This window comes from Anolis carolinensis, chromosome 3 (genome assembly GCF_035594765.1).
Source record: "Anolis carolinensis isolate JA03-04 chromosome 3, rAnoCar3.1.pri, whole genome shotgun sequence".
Lineage (NCBI taxonomy): Eukaryota > Metazoa > Chordata > Lepidosauria > Squamata > Dactyloidae > Anolis > Anolis carolinensis.
The window spans coordinates 24,793,943-24,810,539 of NC_085843.1; the positions used below are offsets into that span (position 1 = coordinate 24,793,943).

General features: G+C 39.6%; 1 protein-coding gene across 11 annotated transcripts in view; it reads left to right on the forward strand.

Annotated features, from left to right (window-relative positions):
- Positions 1-16,597, forward strand: part of gria4 (glutamate ionotropic receptor AMPA type subunit 4) — a 328,810-nt gene that overhangs the window by 299,373 nt on the left and 12,840 nt on the right. For 4 of the 11 annotated variants that reach the window (XR_010004061.1, XR_010004060.1, XM_062974579.1 and 1 more), the window contains exon 14: positions 16,355-16,494. The exons of 3 other annotated variants lie outside the window; for them this stretch is intronic. Coding sequence is in view for 5 of the 8 variants with exons in the window: in XM_062974579.1 (XP_062830649.1) it covers positions 16,355-16,494 (140 nt within the window). In the remaining 3 variants the exon portion in view is untranslated. The remainder of the gene's footprint in view (positions 1-16,354; positions 16,495-16,597) is intronic. 4 more of the 11 variants (XR_010004062.1, XM_008108041.2, XM_062974581.1 and 1 more) reach the window with 1 other exon arrangement.

Below are 16,597 nucleotides of genomic sequence, written 5' to 3' on the forward strand. Positions count from 1 at the left end.
TGTTGCCCGATGCTGATTTAGAATTTCAGTTTTCACCTTTCATTATTCCCCACTGTCATTCCTGCTGTCAGTCAAGGCCATGAAAGTGGATGCCTAATTTGTTGGTATTACCAGTTTGTCTATGCTCTTGATTGCAACTTTCTTACATAGTTGTTTCTCTGGCCATTGTTTTCCCATTTTTGCTACTGTAATGCAGGGATGGGCAACTTCGGAGGACCCATGGGCCCATTCACAGCCTCCAGGACTCTTCATGAGCCCCACAAGAGCCACAACCAAAGCAAAGGAAGAAGTATCATTCTTCCATCTTGGAAGCTGCAACGGATTTGTGCACAAAACCACAGCTTCTGTTTTAAAAAAAATTCAGTGATGCATTTTCTGTGCAGAGGGAAGAGAAAAGCATAGAAATTACTTCAGGGCATTCAAACTTCCCCGAAGGTGCACTTTCCCACTGCTACTTTAATGGGATTTTTTTTCAGTTTCCATCACACTAATAGCTAAAGAAAGGTATCCAAGATCCAAATACCCTAAAGGTATCTTATCCCATATCAGAACTTAGCCCTTCTTAGTACTTGGATGGGAAATTGACATAATACGAGTTACGGTAGGCTATATTTCAGGGGATGTAATTTCCAAAAGCACTTCTGAGTATTTCTTGCCTAAGAAACCAACATGAACTTAATGAGGTCACTATAAGTCAACAGGGGACATATACACATATACCCTAAAAATACCAGTTCCTGTCTAAGCTCCGAAGTTAAGCAGGGTCAGCCCTTGTTAGTAACTGGATGGGAGACCACCAATAAATCCCAGGTGTAGGATATATTTCAGAGGAAGGAACTGACAAACCTACCTCTGAATATTTTTTGCTTAAGAAAACCTTGTGAATTTCATAAGGTCTCCATAAGCCGACATGTGGCTTGAAGGCACAACAGCAGGAAGGAGATTGCATTCTAACTTTAGCATAATATATAAGGTGCTAACAGCATGTCATTGTAGAATATTTAGCATGTTACAGATGAGAGACATCTTTGAATTCTCTTTGAACCAGGATTCTAATATGATTCAATCTTTCAGATCCTCAGGGGATCAAAAAGGTTCACTGAGCTGAGCCCTAGGCCCAATATAATCCCCTCCTAGGCAAAAACGAAGATGAATTAAAAAGCACAGATGTGACTCATGGAGGGAATACTGCACACATCGTTGGTAGACCTAGAGTCAGTCCAATCTGTTTCATATTGAATTTTCATTTTATAAAGCTTTTTTTATACATAAAGTAAGATGGAGTGTGAGCACCTGTGGAGCCCAAATAATACTAAAATGATTGCTACCATATCATACGTTTGACAAGGAAATGTTTTATTGGCCACAGTTTCATCCTGTAAAGTCTCTTGTGAAGTCTAGTTTACTACTAAGGAAGTAGGATATTTGGCAGCATTGAGGAAGAATTAAATTACCACTAGTTGTTATGTCTTATTCCCACGCCCAGAGGACAGTTGCTTATGACGTTGCTTTCATTAATGACAAAATCTTAGTATCTTTCATCTCCTTTCCCATCACATGTTTTGCCTTTAAGCAAGAAATGATGGCAAATTCAAGCAATTTCTGTTTCCTAGACGGCTTCTGCACTGCCATATAATCCACATTATCTGCTTTGAACTGGATTATTTGAGTCTACACTGCCATATAAAAATGCAATGACCCAGGACTGTTTAGGGGCAATTGCTATTGTCCATAAATATTGAGTGCAATGACCCAGGACTGTTTACGGACAATGGCTATGTTTTGTGTGATATATGATATTATTTCATGTCATGTGTTTAATCATGTTTAATGTTTTATTAGGGGAGGGTCAACTTTGATGTTTTATACTGTTTTTTATCGAGGGCATTGAATTGTTGCCAACACTGTGAACTGCCCTGAGTCCCTTTCGAGGTTGAGAAGGGCAGTATATAAATAACACAAATAAATAAATAAAATACATAATATAATATAGTTCAAAGCAGATAATCTGGATTTTATATAGCAGTGTAGAAGGGGCCTAAGGCTACAGGGGTTCTGGCATTTATGATTGTCTTGTCCTGCTAAGAAAATAGTAAAATCACACTAATATTGGATTACACTATTAAGATTAGAGATCTCAAAGACCCCTTCTACACTGCAAAATAATCCAAATTATCAAAGCATGATCTGCTTTGAACTGGATTACCTGAATATACACTGCCATATATAGTTCAAAACAGATAATCTAGATTTTATATGGCAGCGTAGAAGGGGCCTAAGCTTTCTCCAAGATAAGGCAGCAACAGATATCACCTGTATGTAGCCTTCATCTTTTGAAAGCTGGTAAAGAGACCTGCATTGGAAGCAATCGATCTGGTGGCTATAAGCTTTCCTCCTTCCAAATCTTTTGCAAGAGCCCAGCAAAAAACTCATTTCCAGAGTGTGGGGAAAAACATTATGATACCCTCCCGAGGTGTGTGTGTGTGTGTGTGTGTGTGTGTGTGTGTGTATATAGGGAAGGGGGAAATGAGGACATTGCTCCCCAAATAGGAATTCTGCCATCCCAATTGGAATTTTCTTTCACCCCACACACTCTCAAGCCCCATGATAGGGTAGCCTTAGGGCTGCCATAAGTTAGAAATGATTTGATGGCACAAAACAACAACAAAGATATACCCATGGTGTCCATACTTTCATGTTGAGGAAACAGTCAATATGAAAATAATGCAAATCATAATGTACACCAGCAAGGTGAACAAGATGAAGAATAGTTCTATCTTCCAATTGATGCAGCAGTCAACCATGCTAAAGGAAGAGAGCAAGGACCTTCACAATAGTCTTGCCCCCACCAAGGATACATCTAAGGATTTTCTTTTCCCTTGCCAAAATTGCTGGTACTTACCTAAAAACATCCTAAGACATGGGGGACTAACTGTGGTCTTCGATTATTTAGTGCTCCCCCCCCCAACTTTAGCTCCCAGGCACAACCATTAGGGCCCCTTCCACACAGCTGTATAAAATCCACATTATCTGCTTTGAACTGGATTATATGGCAGTGTAGACTAAGATAATCCAGTTCAAAGCAAATAATGTGGATTATTTGATCTGATAATCTGGATTACATGGCAGTGTGGAAGAGGCCTTAGACATGTCTAAGATATGTGGAGTCATGGATAAAGAGCAAGTTAAAGGGGGGTCTTATATAAGAGGACAGCTGAATTAACTCAGCGTTGTTATGTTAGGGAAATGATCTTTGGGGATATATTGCATAAAAGTAAAAATCTTGAAAGTATATTTGGCAGTTAAATCTTGTTTAGTATTTTAACCGAACACATATATTGAAATGTATGCATGCTGCCAGATTGCATGTGGGTGTGTTGAGTTCTTAGGTCTTATGAAGAAAGCATGGTATAGTTTGAAGGTCCCCTCTCGAGTACCCGAGCTAAACCATCTCCTTGGTTCACCGAGGAGTTGGCAGTGATGAAGTGAAAGAAGAGGGAACTAGAGAACATGTGGCATTCAGAGACGGACGAGCCAAATTGAACACGGCTATGCTCCTACCTTAGGGCATATGCTGCGGCAATAGATGCTGCAAAGAATTCCTTCTATGCAGCTAATATTGCGTCTGCAAAGAGCCGTTCAGCGGAGCTGTTCCGAGTAGTCAGAGGTTTGTTATATCCTGTCTCCCAAGACGGGATCCCTAACAACCCGCTGTGAAGCATTTGCTTGGTTCTTTGCGGGCAAAGTAGCTTTGATCCGTTCTAGCTTTGACACCATGTTAACGGCAGTCTCCGAGGATGTACCTAGAGCATCCGCTTGTCCTATTTTGATGGATTCGTTTCAATTTGTGCAGCCTGAAGATGTGGACAAGGTGCTTGGAGAGGTGAGGGCTACCACATGCATCCTAGACCCCTGCCCATCCTGGCTGGTGAGAGAAGCCAGAGGGGGATTAGCCGAGTGGGTGAAGGTGGTGGTGAATGCCTCCCTTCGGGAAGGCATATTTCCAGCGAGCCTCAAATTGGCTGTGATCAAACTGCTGTTGAAAAAGCCATCACTAGATCCCACTCAATTGGACAGCTATCGGCCTATTTCCAATCTCCCCTTTTTGGGCAAGGTCATGGAACGTGTGGTGGCTGCATAACTCCAGGCATTCTTGGTAGACACTGATTATCTAGATCCGGCACAGTCTGGTTTCAGGCCGGGGCATGATACCAAGACAGCCTTGGTTGCCTTAGTCGATGATCTACACTGGGAACTGGACAGGGAGAGTGTGTCCCTGCTGGATCTCTCAGCGGCCTTCGATACCATCGATCACGGTATCCTTCTGGGACGCCTCGCGGGAATGGGACTTGGAGGTACTGTTCTGCAGTGGCTCCGCTCATTCCTGGAGGATCGGTCCCAGATGGTGTCACTGGGGGACTCCTGCTCGGCCCCACAACCTTTGTCTTGTGGGGTTCCGCAGAGTTCAATACTGTCCCCCATGCTATTTAACATATACATGAAGCCGCTGGGAGAGATCATCCGGAGTTTCAAAGTTCGGTGTCACCTCTACGCAGATGATGTCCAGCTCTGTCACTCCTTCCCACCTGTTACTATGGAGGCTGTCCAGGTCCTGAACCGGTGCTTGACCACTGTGTCGGACTGGATGAGGGTGAACAAATTGAAACTCAATCCAGACAAAACAGAGGTCCTCCTGCTCAGTGTTGGATGGGGTCACACTCCCCTTGAAGACACAGGTTCGCAGTCTGGGGGTTCTCCTGGGAGTATTGCTGAGCCAGGAACCCCAGGTTTCAGCAGTAGCCAGGGGAGCCTTCGCACAACTTACACTTGTGTGCCAGCTGTGCCGGGAAGCCGGACTTGGGAAGCCCACTGAATTATATGGCAAAGTGTGGAATCAGATAATCCAGTTCCAAGCAGATATTGTGGATTATCTCCCTTGATATTCTGGGTTATATGGCTGTGTGGAAGGGCCCACAGTCCCCCTGAAGAGTACTGTCACAACTGTTTGTCAGGAAGCACATTGCTCTCAGCAGAAAGATAGGTGCATCTCCATTCACAGCCCTGCTCCCTAATGCCATGTAAATCCCTATCAGTGGTGCCCTCTGGCTTCTAAAGTGGGTTACACTCTCAATACCATTGTAAATTTCAATAGAAAAAACTGTAACTCCCTCATCTGGTTAACAACATTGTAAATACAGAACAGGATTCCATCCATAAATTACACATATTTTGGTTTGTACTTTCCATAGTATGAAAGTTCCATTTTCACAAAACCTCTCCTCACTATGAAAACACTCATTTTATTTGACATTTATTTAAGCCATGTTACAGATTCAATTTTACAGACATTTCTAAGGCCCCTTCTACACTGCCATATAATACAGTTTATTGGCTTTGAACTGGATATGGCAGTGTAGACTCAGGTCCCTTCTACACTTCCATATAATCCAGGTTATCAATACAGATAATCCACATTAACTGCTTTAAACTGGATTATGTGGCCCTATGCTGCCATATAATCTAGATCAAAGCAGATAATCTGGATTTTATATGGCAGTGTAGATGGAGGTTTATATAATCCATTTCAAAGCAGATAATGTGGATTATCTGATTTGATAGTATGGATTAGATGGCAGTGTAGACATATAATGCAGTTTCAAGCATATAATCCAGATTATATGGCAGTGTAGAAGGGGCCTGAATTGCACAAAACTATGAATTGTTTCTAAAACAGTGAATATGTTAAGCATATTCAGTATCTGACACTTATGACTATTTTGCTTTATCCACAAAGAAAATCCATAGGCACATCAAAGCCTCATGAAGCATTTGATGGGCTCCTTTTCTTGTCGATCATTAAGCAAAGTGAGTCAACCACCATTGGCAGGAGATGTGGGGAAAGGGGTGACACCAAGATCCTGGAAGACAAAAGTGGCTGGTCTTGATATCTTCAGGTAGGATGATGGGTCTTATCCCATTGTCATTGTGGAGGTAAGAGTAAACTTGGAATTGGAAGGGAGGAGAGGGGGCAATTTTGTCCTTCGATGGCAAAATATCTTGGCCACACCTGGAGAAGATTGTTATTTATATTGAGACTTCTTGAAAATTGGTTACAATATTGCTGGGTATATTCATCACTGGCTAACTGGATTTCTGTCCTCTGGAATTATTTTCTGTATTGTCAAAAAAAGAAGAAAGGGGGAAAGGTTTTTTTTTTTACTATAATCCCATCAAACAGATCTCATGAACATACTGATCTTCCTACAATCGGTTTTCAGGAAGCTTCTGATTCCAATTAGGAAACCTATTTGGACCTTTCCTGAAGTTGGCACAAATAAAACAGTTCCTGCATATGTGAACTCTCATGAACTTTTGATGCGGTTAAAGGCACTATTCAGTATGGCTCAGGCCCCTTCTACACTGGTCTAAACCCAGGATGTGGACCCAGATTATCTGCTTTATGAGTCTACACTGCCAGATAATCTGGGATAAGCAAATAATCTAGGGATCAGATCATGGGATATCGGGGCAGTGTGGAAGGGGTTTCAGATCACTACACAATTCTAGTGATATAATTTCTGATGGATTATTTGAGGGCCCTTCCACACAGCCATAAAACCCAGAATATCAAGGCAGATAATCCACAATATCTGCTTTGAACTGGAATATCTGAGTCCACACTGCCATATAATCCTGTTCAATGTGGATTTTATATAGTTGTGTGGAAGAGGCCTTTGTCAGACAACTCTGGTGACTCGCCAAACTGCAAATCTCAGGATTCCTTAGAATAGGATAATGTGAAAGAACCTAAAATTAGTGGCTTCTTTGAGAGCTTTATATCTCTTTAAAAGCAAAGATACATAAAACATCTACATTTTGCCTCTACTTGAATTGTACTTTCTCCCTTTTTCCATAGATGTAGCAAATCTCCTAGCACCTTAAACAAATATGAGCAGAAAAGAAAAGGCTGAGAGGCAAATCCTCTTATTGCCATTCATCCTGCAGCTGCTCCGAGTCAAATAGGAACTTTATCAGTTGAGATTTATGAATAAATTTTAGGTATTCATAGAAAAAGCCCAGGAGTGTAAACACGGCAAATAAGACTAGATGTGGACAATTTATCCTCTCAAGGTAGAAATTTGGAGACTGAGAAAATGTCATTCTGAAGACTTCTGATTTCCATTCAGCTCAAAGTATTTGTAAAATTGAGAGTGGATTTTCTACCCTGAAAAAAATATTGTGGCAAAGGTTCTGGTGGCTTTCTCCCCATTTAATTTGGTACATGGAAGTTTCCTTCTGTTAGCAAATTATTATGTATAGGTATGAGCAGAGTGAGAAGGAATTGAAATGCAAAAGTAAAAACAGTGATAATAACCTTAATGATAGTCAATAAGAAACTGTAGTAGGGTAGTAACACTGACATTTTGAATTGTTGAGCTGTTTTACAAGCCCCTGGTGGCACAGTGGGTTAAACCACTGAGCTGGTGAGCTTGCTGACCAAAAAGGTCAGCAGTTCAAATCTGGACAGCGGGATGAGCTCCCACTTAACAGCCCCAGCGTCTCCCAACCTAGCAGTTCGAAAACATGCAAATGTGAGTAGACCAATAAGTACCACCCCAGCGGGAAGGTATCGGCACGCCATGCAGTCATGCCGACCACATGACCTTAGAGGTGTCTACGGACAAGGCCGGCTCTTCAGCTTAGAAATGGAGATGATCACCAATCTCCAGAGATGGACACGACTAGACTTAATGTCAGGGGAAAACCTTTACCTTTAGCTATGATAAGCTTTTGACTTGTTTCAAGTTATAGGTGATGGAACTGAACCTCTTGAATTGCAACCAGCTGTTCCAACAAGTCAGAACTTCTTACATTTCATCCCCACCATCCTAGTAATTGTAACCATCACAATCCTACCCACCCATGCATGTATATAATAATAAAGGGAATGCTTCATGTACCTTTCAAAGTGGCCTGGAGCCTCCCAAAGCTTATGCCACAATAAAATGTGTCGATCTTTAAGATGCTAGGAGATTTTCTGTAGAGTTATTTATTTTCTGCATAGAGTTTGATATATAACTTCATCCCATGGTCATCAGGCTCTGCTTTTATGTGATTGGGAAATGGAGCCCCACAGGAGTTCCCCGGAGGCCATCAGATGACATAAAGGCACTTCTGGTGAGATCCCGTGGTGCTTCAATTCCCATATTTGAAATATGCAGATCTATAGCGTTGGAATAGGACTCATGAATCCTAACTGGTTCTGTGTCGTAAAACAGAACATAACATTTCCAAGTGCTCAACAGTTCTCTGCATATTTCTGAGTGACTTCTGTTTAATGAACATAATGAATAAATATTTTTAGAACCTTCCAGATATATAAACATTAAATCTTGTGTGAGAAGAATTCTATAAAAGGTCCACTACTTATTCTGGGACATTGGGTTGCATCTCAATTGCATAGCCATTAAGTGAAGTGGTGCGAAACAAACGTGTTTTTTACATGGCCTGCTAGATGTAACAAGGAATGTGATGTGGTTAGGCTGGTAACTAATTTAAGATTAATTTCAGAACAAAGAAAAGCGCTTAAAATTTCTCATTTATTTTTCCATTCCTTTTTTATTTCCATTTTTTTTCTTATTGTGCTGTGAAATTGTCTATGGATATGGCTAATAACCCTACTAAATAACCCTCTCATGAATAGCTTTTTTGGGTTTGTTTTTAAAAAATTACTGTTTTAGGACTATGATCAGCCAGTTGCAGTTTCTTCAGAAAAGTAAGTGGAAAAGGGTTTTTTTTCTTTCTAATCTTTAAGGACAACCTTTGGTCAGTGTGAGTATTTCCTTTCCAACAAGATAAAGATTACCTAAGTGTGTGCGTGTGTGTGTTAGTCCCTGTGTGTTTTAAGACATGTTATGGTCTAGATATCAAGAGATCTGTTTTCCTGGTTGTTCCACTGAAAACTCAGAGAATATTTTTGGCAGAAAAAAGCATTGGCTTTAGGTAAATATCATTAGGTATTTCATGACATTGCAACAATGGGCACAAATTCATTTTTCTGTTTACTGGGCACTTAAATATATTTTACTGTGTCAGTCTGAAACCCAACACACAAATACAGCCTGATGAATACAACTCATAAATATGCCCCAGACCACACACAAACATTTGTAATGAAACAATTCCAAACATCTTGCAAAGCAGTTTTGGGGACTTGCAAGGTACAACTCTCTATAAACACATAACTCTCCATTCTCCAATATTGATTTTGCCCCTCCCCTCTAAAAAAAAGTGGGTTAGAGAAGCAATGGTGGCTTGGTGCCCACAAAAATGGTCTTGGAGATCACATTGGTAGCAGTAAGTGACTGTTGAAATTCATGACATGCAGGACATAGCTATCAATTAGTTCATGCTCTACCTAAATACCACATGAAAGTATTGATGTCAGTTAACCGAGGACGCTTCCAGACAGCACCAAATTGTGGGTTTTCCATAAGGGGCAAAAAAAAAAAATCCAGGACCTGAGACTAGGTCCACACACAGAGACCTGTTGGTCTCAGGATTTCTGCTTGTGACTTCCAGATTTGATGCTTAGTTGCAGGATTTTGAAGCCTGCAAGATATCCACCGCAATATGTCCACCAGAAATTTTGGCTTTTAAAAAAACCTTTAAATGTGCAGATGCAAATATGTGCATCGTTTGTACAAGTTTTGTTCCTGGGTCATACATATCTGTTCCTCATTGCTTTTATCCTGAAAAAATGTCAAAAGTTGACTAGAGGGTGAAAACTTTGTCCTGGCAAGAGAAACTTCATCCTCCACAAGTTTAATGAAGTTTGTGGAGTAGGACCACTACTTTCAAACTACACTATTAAACAGGAACTAACACTTTCAAACCAGAAACAGAACTTTGTCATTATTATTATCCTTCAGAGGCTTCAAGGCTATCTGTCCAAATAGGTTTGGTTGTGTACTTGTGCCTGGGAACAATTGGTTGATGTTCCTGGGTTATACATATCTGTTCCTTATTGCTTTTATCATAAAAACATGGGAAAGTTGATTACATAGCAAAACCTTTGTGTGTCAGAAACGTTATTAAATGTGTGGAGGATGACATTTCTCTTGCCAGGATAAGTTTTTGCCCTCTAGTCAACTGTTGCCATATTTTTAGGATACACCCAATCAGGAAACAACATGTATAACCCAGGAACAAACCAACATTAAACATCCCTACATTCAACATCCCTACAGAGATTGAATATCCACATTTTTTGGCCAGAACCGGGATATTCCCGCAACTGAAAATCTTGCATTTTTAGTGCTTTGTAATGATTCCTCTGGTGTTTTCAAGGGATGTCATTTGGCCACCTACCATTTTGAACCAGGAGCTCCTGGGACAAAGGTACTGTGTGGATGGACCCATAGCCATGTATTTCTCTCTAAAACTAACATACTTTCCACATTCATAAATTACATGATTCACACATTTCTGTCTATATGCCCAAAAAATGATCAATTAATGATGTGGGGAAATTTCCATCATGTTTTGAGCCCAGTATGACCTCCAAAAAGTCAAAATAAAATTTTGAAGAGTTTTGCAAAAAAAAAGAAAATCTCTTAAAACACTCCTTATGGTTCCAAAACATGTTCCTATATTTCTTAGAGGGCATTTAAAAATATATAGGAATGGATATGACCCACCAAGGTTTCCAGTATTGCCCCCTAGTCTCCCCTAGTTGCCCACCCTGCCTTATAATAATTATCATTTGGCATCCTGAATGTGACCATGATTCTGGCCCATTGTTTTATGTTACATAAATAGCAGATCCATATATTCATCTTACTAATAAACTATTCATCTCCCATATATTAAACACAAGCATTTTATTATTTTTTGTTTAAAAAAACTTCTACAGATGGTTACTCAGGAGATCCAAACCCTATTCTTCTCCAAGGAGTTTTGGTTGTTTTTTAAACAATTTGTTTCCCTTTCTTAAGTACAAATATTATTACTTGAGAATAATCTTATATGCTGTTCTGCTGTTAAGCCTGTTATTTAATAGTATATTATTTCATGGAGGATTATTTTGCTTTGTTTTTATTGGTAGCCACCTAGATTGTGTTCATGTTTCTGCATAGGGTATACATCCTTCACTAAATAATTCAATAAACCCAGCCTCACTGAAAAATAGTATGTTATGAATGTTAAGAATGAGGATTTGTATACTTTACTATTAAATCTAATGATTAAAATATACAATAATTAAACTGAGAAGTAAGGTGCATATTTATTAAAAACATTGGTACGTTTGTATTATCGGGGCAAAGGCCACCGGAGGCACTAGAGAGAGAAAGAAAGTCCATTTTATGGGGGTGGGCGGTGGGGTTGAAAAAGTTAAAACATTTCTACCTGTTTTCCTGTCATTCCCCCACCCATGTCCCCATTGTCAAAACAAACCTCCTTTATGATATGGGAAGTGGGGAGGGGAAATAACCAGCCAAACCGGGGGAAATGGTTTTCCTCCTTCAACTCCCCCCCCCCCATAAAATGGAATATCCTTCTCTGTCTAGGACCCCTTTTAGGCCCGCAAAATGGAACAGTACCCAAACATCTTTATTCCATCTCCCTCTGTTTATTTCAATATGAGTCACTAAAATCAGCTGTTCCATATACCAAATCTAAATGAAATGTGGAATAAAAAGTAACAATAAGAAAAACATAACATAACATAACATAACATAACAATATATATTTGTGAATAAAACAAATAGCAAAAGAGCAATTTAAAAGAAAAAATGAAATGCTGATAAAACATGGATCAAATAGTTACAACGGAGAGACTGGATTTGGGCTAACTTGTGCAATGCCTTAATGAATGGGTATGGGTGGACCCATCACAAAAATGGATATTATTATACAGTAGAGTCTCACTTATCCAACATAAGCGGGCTGGCAGAACATTGGATGAGCGAAAATGTTGGATAATAAGGTGGGATCAAGGAAAAGCCTATTAAACGTCAAATTACATTATGATTTTATAAATTAAGCACCAAAACTTCGTGTTTTACAACAAATCGACAGAAAAAGCAGTTCAATACATGGTAATGTTATGTAATAATTACTATATTTACAAATTTAGCACCAAAACATTGCAATGTATTGAAAACATTGACTACAAAAACATTGGCTACTAACAAATTGACTTCAAGTAAAGATAGAATTGCATAAAATGAACTTAAAGTAACAACATTGTCTGAAATTAAATGCATAAAAAGTTCAGTCCTTGCTGCCTAGAGAAACAACTGTGGATCTGGGTGGGAGGCAGACTGTGTTGGATAATCCAGAATGTTGGATAAGTGAGACTCTACTGTATGTATATAACTGTATGTATATATTTGAAGAAAGAGCTTTGAAATTTAGAAGAGCCAATGTGTGCTCAACTGAATGACACAATACATTTCTTCTCATCCTTACTTAAATATTACTTTCCCTCCAAGGATCTTAAAGTAGTATAGTGGAGTTAATCACCTTCCCTCCATCTTCTTAAAAAAACAAAACCTATAAAATAGATTAGACTGGACAATAGTGACTGGCCTGGTTAATCTCACAGTTGAGCTGGGATTTAAACCTGGGCCTATTGGGTAGATCTAGTCCAATATTTTATTCACTGCATTACATCCATGGCACCTTACACGAAAGAAATATTGTAACAAGATAAGCAATGGGTGAGGTCCTCCCCCAAGGTTAGAATCAAAATGAAGACTGCTGATGTTTTTACCAGAAAAGACAAAAATAGAGACACTTATGCACAGAACAGAATTTGACTTCCGGTAGGATAGAAACAAAGACATTGAAATCTTTTAACCTCCTTGAACACTGCTTCAGACTTTATTGGAGGGGAGCAGAGAGGTTGAGACAATCACAAGAAACAGAACTATTGTCTTCCACATGCTTAATTAAAATCCATAATAAATATCTCTAGTTCAAAAGCAATTGCTTCCTGGAACACAGGAGGAGAATGAACAATTTCAACTCAGTCGTTCTCTCTCTCCTCTCCTGCTTGATCACAAACCATAATTAGAGCACTTGTATAAAATTACATTTGTCAAATTGCCCAAGAACTGTAGCCTCAGAGGCTTTATCCACAAAGAGCAGGCCGTTATCACTAACACCCCAGCCTATATTCCTGTCTTTGGAGGTCCAGGGGCAGAAAAGTAATTACATTATCTTCATTCACTATCTAATACAAATTTAATAACCATGAAAATTAAGTTCAGGTCAACTCTGCTTAGAGATAGTATTCAAAACTCAGGAATTAGTTGGCAAAGATCTGAGTAGATCACACCAAAAATTCACACAAAAGACCAAAAACAAAAGAGCTAAAGTTCTTATTTTCTCAAAATGGAAAATCCATAAAGATGTTTCCTATTGCCAAGAATGATACATACTATGATATGGAACGTAAGAAAACTCTGACATTATACAGATGAAAACCAAGATGTATGTGGTAGGTTGCAGTAGTTTGTATTTGTCTGAGTTTACTGGAAAAGGCAAAGTTCTGGCTTTCTTTTCCTCTCTGTCTTGCTGAATCAATTGACAGTAGGTTGAAGGCAAAGATAGAATATGGGAAGAAGAGAGAGAAATTGGTACATTTTAGAAGGTGCTGAAAAAAATTAGAATGACATAGGACTATCGCTGTTTAAATATGACATGCACAAAATGATGTATAAGAAGAAATTAATTGCCTCAGGAGATGACACCATGTCTATCCCAAATCATCATGGGCTGGGGATCAGATCCCATCAAGGGAGGGGGGTAGTGAGATTGAAAATAGTGACTATCAAGGAGTAGCAGCACCTGGTTTTGCCCGAAGTAGGGCAAATTCAGTTAAAACCAAAACAAGTAAGATATTCACAGGATGTAGCTGTGGTCATGAAGACAGCCTTCCACCTGATGTGAGCCCAGGTTTTGTTTTTTTAGTGTAAACAAACTGCTAGTCTGGGGGTGGGGATGCTAAGAGAAAAAGAAAAATTCTCCATTGATATCATTTTAGGTTTTGTAATTTTTTATTTATTAATCCTCATGGGGAGAGAAACAAATTTGTCATCCATAAGAATACCAATAAGGGTGAATAATGTTGGATGAAGGCCAGTATTGGAAGAGTTGGCATCAGCAGTTTTACAGAGTCTTTCTAAACAGCAGACACCAATCACCACATTATTGTTCAATCTGTAGTCACTGCATGCTGTTTCCAAATAGTCCAGACCATTTTATCTGACAAATCAAGCCACTCAGCAGCAAAGGAAACTATTCCCGATTTTCTTCTGTGAAATATTGGCCATTATGCCTATATCAGTGCTTCTCCCTGTTTAATTTTGCAGATGTTTGGGGATTCTTGCAGATTCTTCACCTTCAAAAATCCCTAACCAATGGCCATACTGACTGGGAAGGCTGAAATCCAAAATACATAGATGACAAAAGAAGAAGAATCGATGCCTATATAACTCTGTCATGCAAAAGGAAATGGCACCCATGTTTTATGATCAATATGTTTATTAGCAAGTTGGATTCTTTTTCATCTGGTTGAAAAAGTATTGCCAATATCAACTAGACTCTGAAAAGCACCAAAAAATAAGCAGATCTAGACTGACCCTTTATCCCAGGGCCAATATAGCATGAAGAATATGGAATCAGCCCCAGGATGGATTACACAACTACCTCTTCTTGGTCACTGCAGAGGAAAGGAAGAATTCAGCTTGCTTACACTAAAAGACCACATATACTATTCTCTGCTGTTCTTCTTGACCTGGTGGTCTCTGGATACACATGGGTCCTGCCAATCACTTGTCACCTACAGTGATGTTGACCAGTGGGGGGAGGGGGGCAGTGAGAAAATGGAGGCAGGGAGGAGGAATCACCCCATCCTCTACCCCTTCCTTCCCCTAATCTCTGTGACCAACATCACTGCAGGTGGTGAGTAACAGTCAGGATCCATGCTGCACTCATTGGCTGCCATGACAAGGAGTACAAGAGGGGATAGTAAGTGCCATTTCTTGTTCCTGGGCCATGGAAGCCCAGCAAACATGGCATGCCTAGGAACTGGCCCAACTGTTTACATGGGCCCAAATTCATTGGTTGTTCTGAATTCTGAGGCAGAATTCAGAGGAACCTGCATTAATGTGGCCTTGCATTACCATGGATTAGTTCTGTGCGTAGCTTGGCTGCCATGGTGCTGATTCTGATGTACTTTGTGGTAAGTGGTCAGTGTAGATGTGCCCAAAATGGTTCAACAGTCACTGTGCAGCTTCTTATTTTTCCCCTTTCTATTATTTATGTTTCTAAAATAAAAGTTCCATTAAAAATGTTTTCAAAAAGTGTTCCCGAGACCCAGGTTCCAGGGACACGATAGGGATCAGAACCACACCTTTTATGATGCTACATCAGTCTTACACATACATGAGGACAGACACATCTGTGCTGAAGCATAAATGATTTGAGGGCCCTGGCACATCTTGATGACCCCATAGATGTGAGACATGAAGGATTGGCTCATAACTTTGGTGGAACAATCTGTTTTAGTAATTTAGTAAAGGGTTTTTTGTAATGCCAAAGAATTCACATCTGTGTAACCTAAAACTCTGAGCATGGTCCATGTGAAATAGAGTACTGTAAAAATCCATGTATTTTCCCTCTTTGAATCAATATGGTGCAAAGGTGTTTTTGTATGGCTGAATCTTGCTTCATATGTCTATGTTGTACATAGTTGTAGAGTAGTCTTGTGTGTGTGTGTGCACGCGCTTATCTTTTTTGCTAGTTATCTCTCTACTGAATTCATGCATTTCCTTCAGATTTCAAAGCTAGTAAAATAGCATCAAAATAAAGAGTTTTCCATTTCTGTTTCCCTTGTGTCGAAGTACTCTACTCAAGGGAAGGAAAATGGAAAACTTTTACTTTGTACCGTGAACAATCGTCTGGCTGCTAATAAAATTGAGTTGGAGCTCATTTTTTATTGTTTATGTTATAAATTGAAGGAGAAGATGTTTAAACTGATATCTGAGGATCCTTTATTGCAAATATGTAATCACATTGCTGGAGGAGTCTGGGGAGGGGGGAGGCACAATTACAAAATTGTATTATCCTTACTTAAATGATAAGCCATAAAGATGCCAGAAAATCCTTTTTGCTCCCCAAATTTGAAAGCTTGAATGCTTCCTCCTTCTGGTAGGGATGTTGTGATATGCAAATGAGAGGTTTATTTAGTATGTGGATAAAAAAGAGCTTTTTAAGTCCCCATTCCTTTTAACATCTTTAACAGCTGTGCAGTTTCTTACAAAATATGTTTTATCGTTTCAAGAAATGCTGTTAACCTCGCAGTTTTAAAACTGAATGAACAAGGCCTCTTGGACAAATTGAAAAACAAATGGTGGTACGACAAAGGAGAATGTGGCAGCGGGGGAGGTGACTCCAAGGTCAGCCTCAATGTCACCAAAGCGGGTAAACAGTATGTTGAGTAATTGGTGCATCTGCTGGGGTCCTTTCCTTCCTGCCGTGAAACCCTTGACCGTCTCCTAGGCATTGTGAACCACTGGGGCCAAAA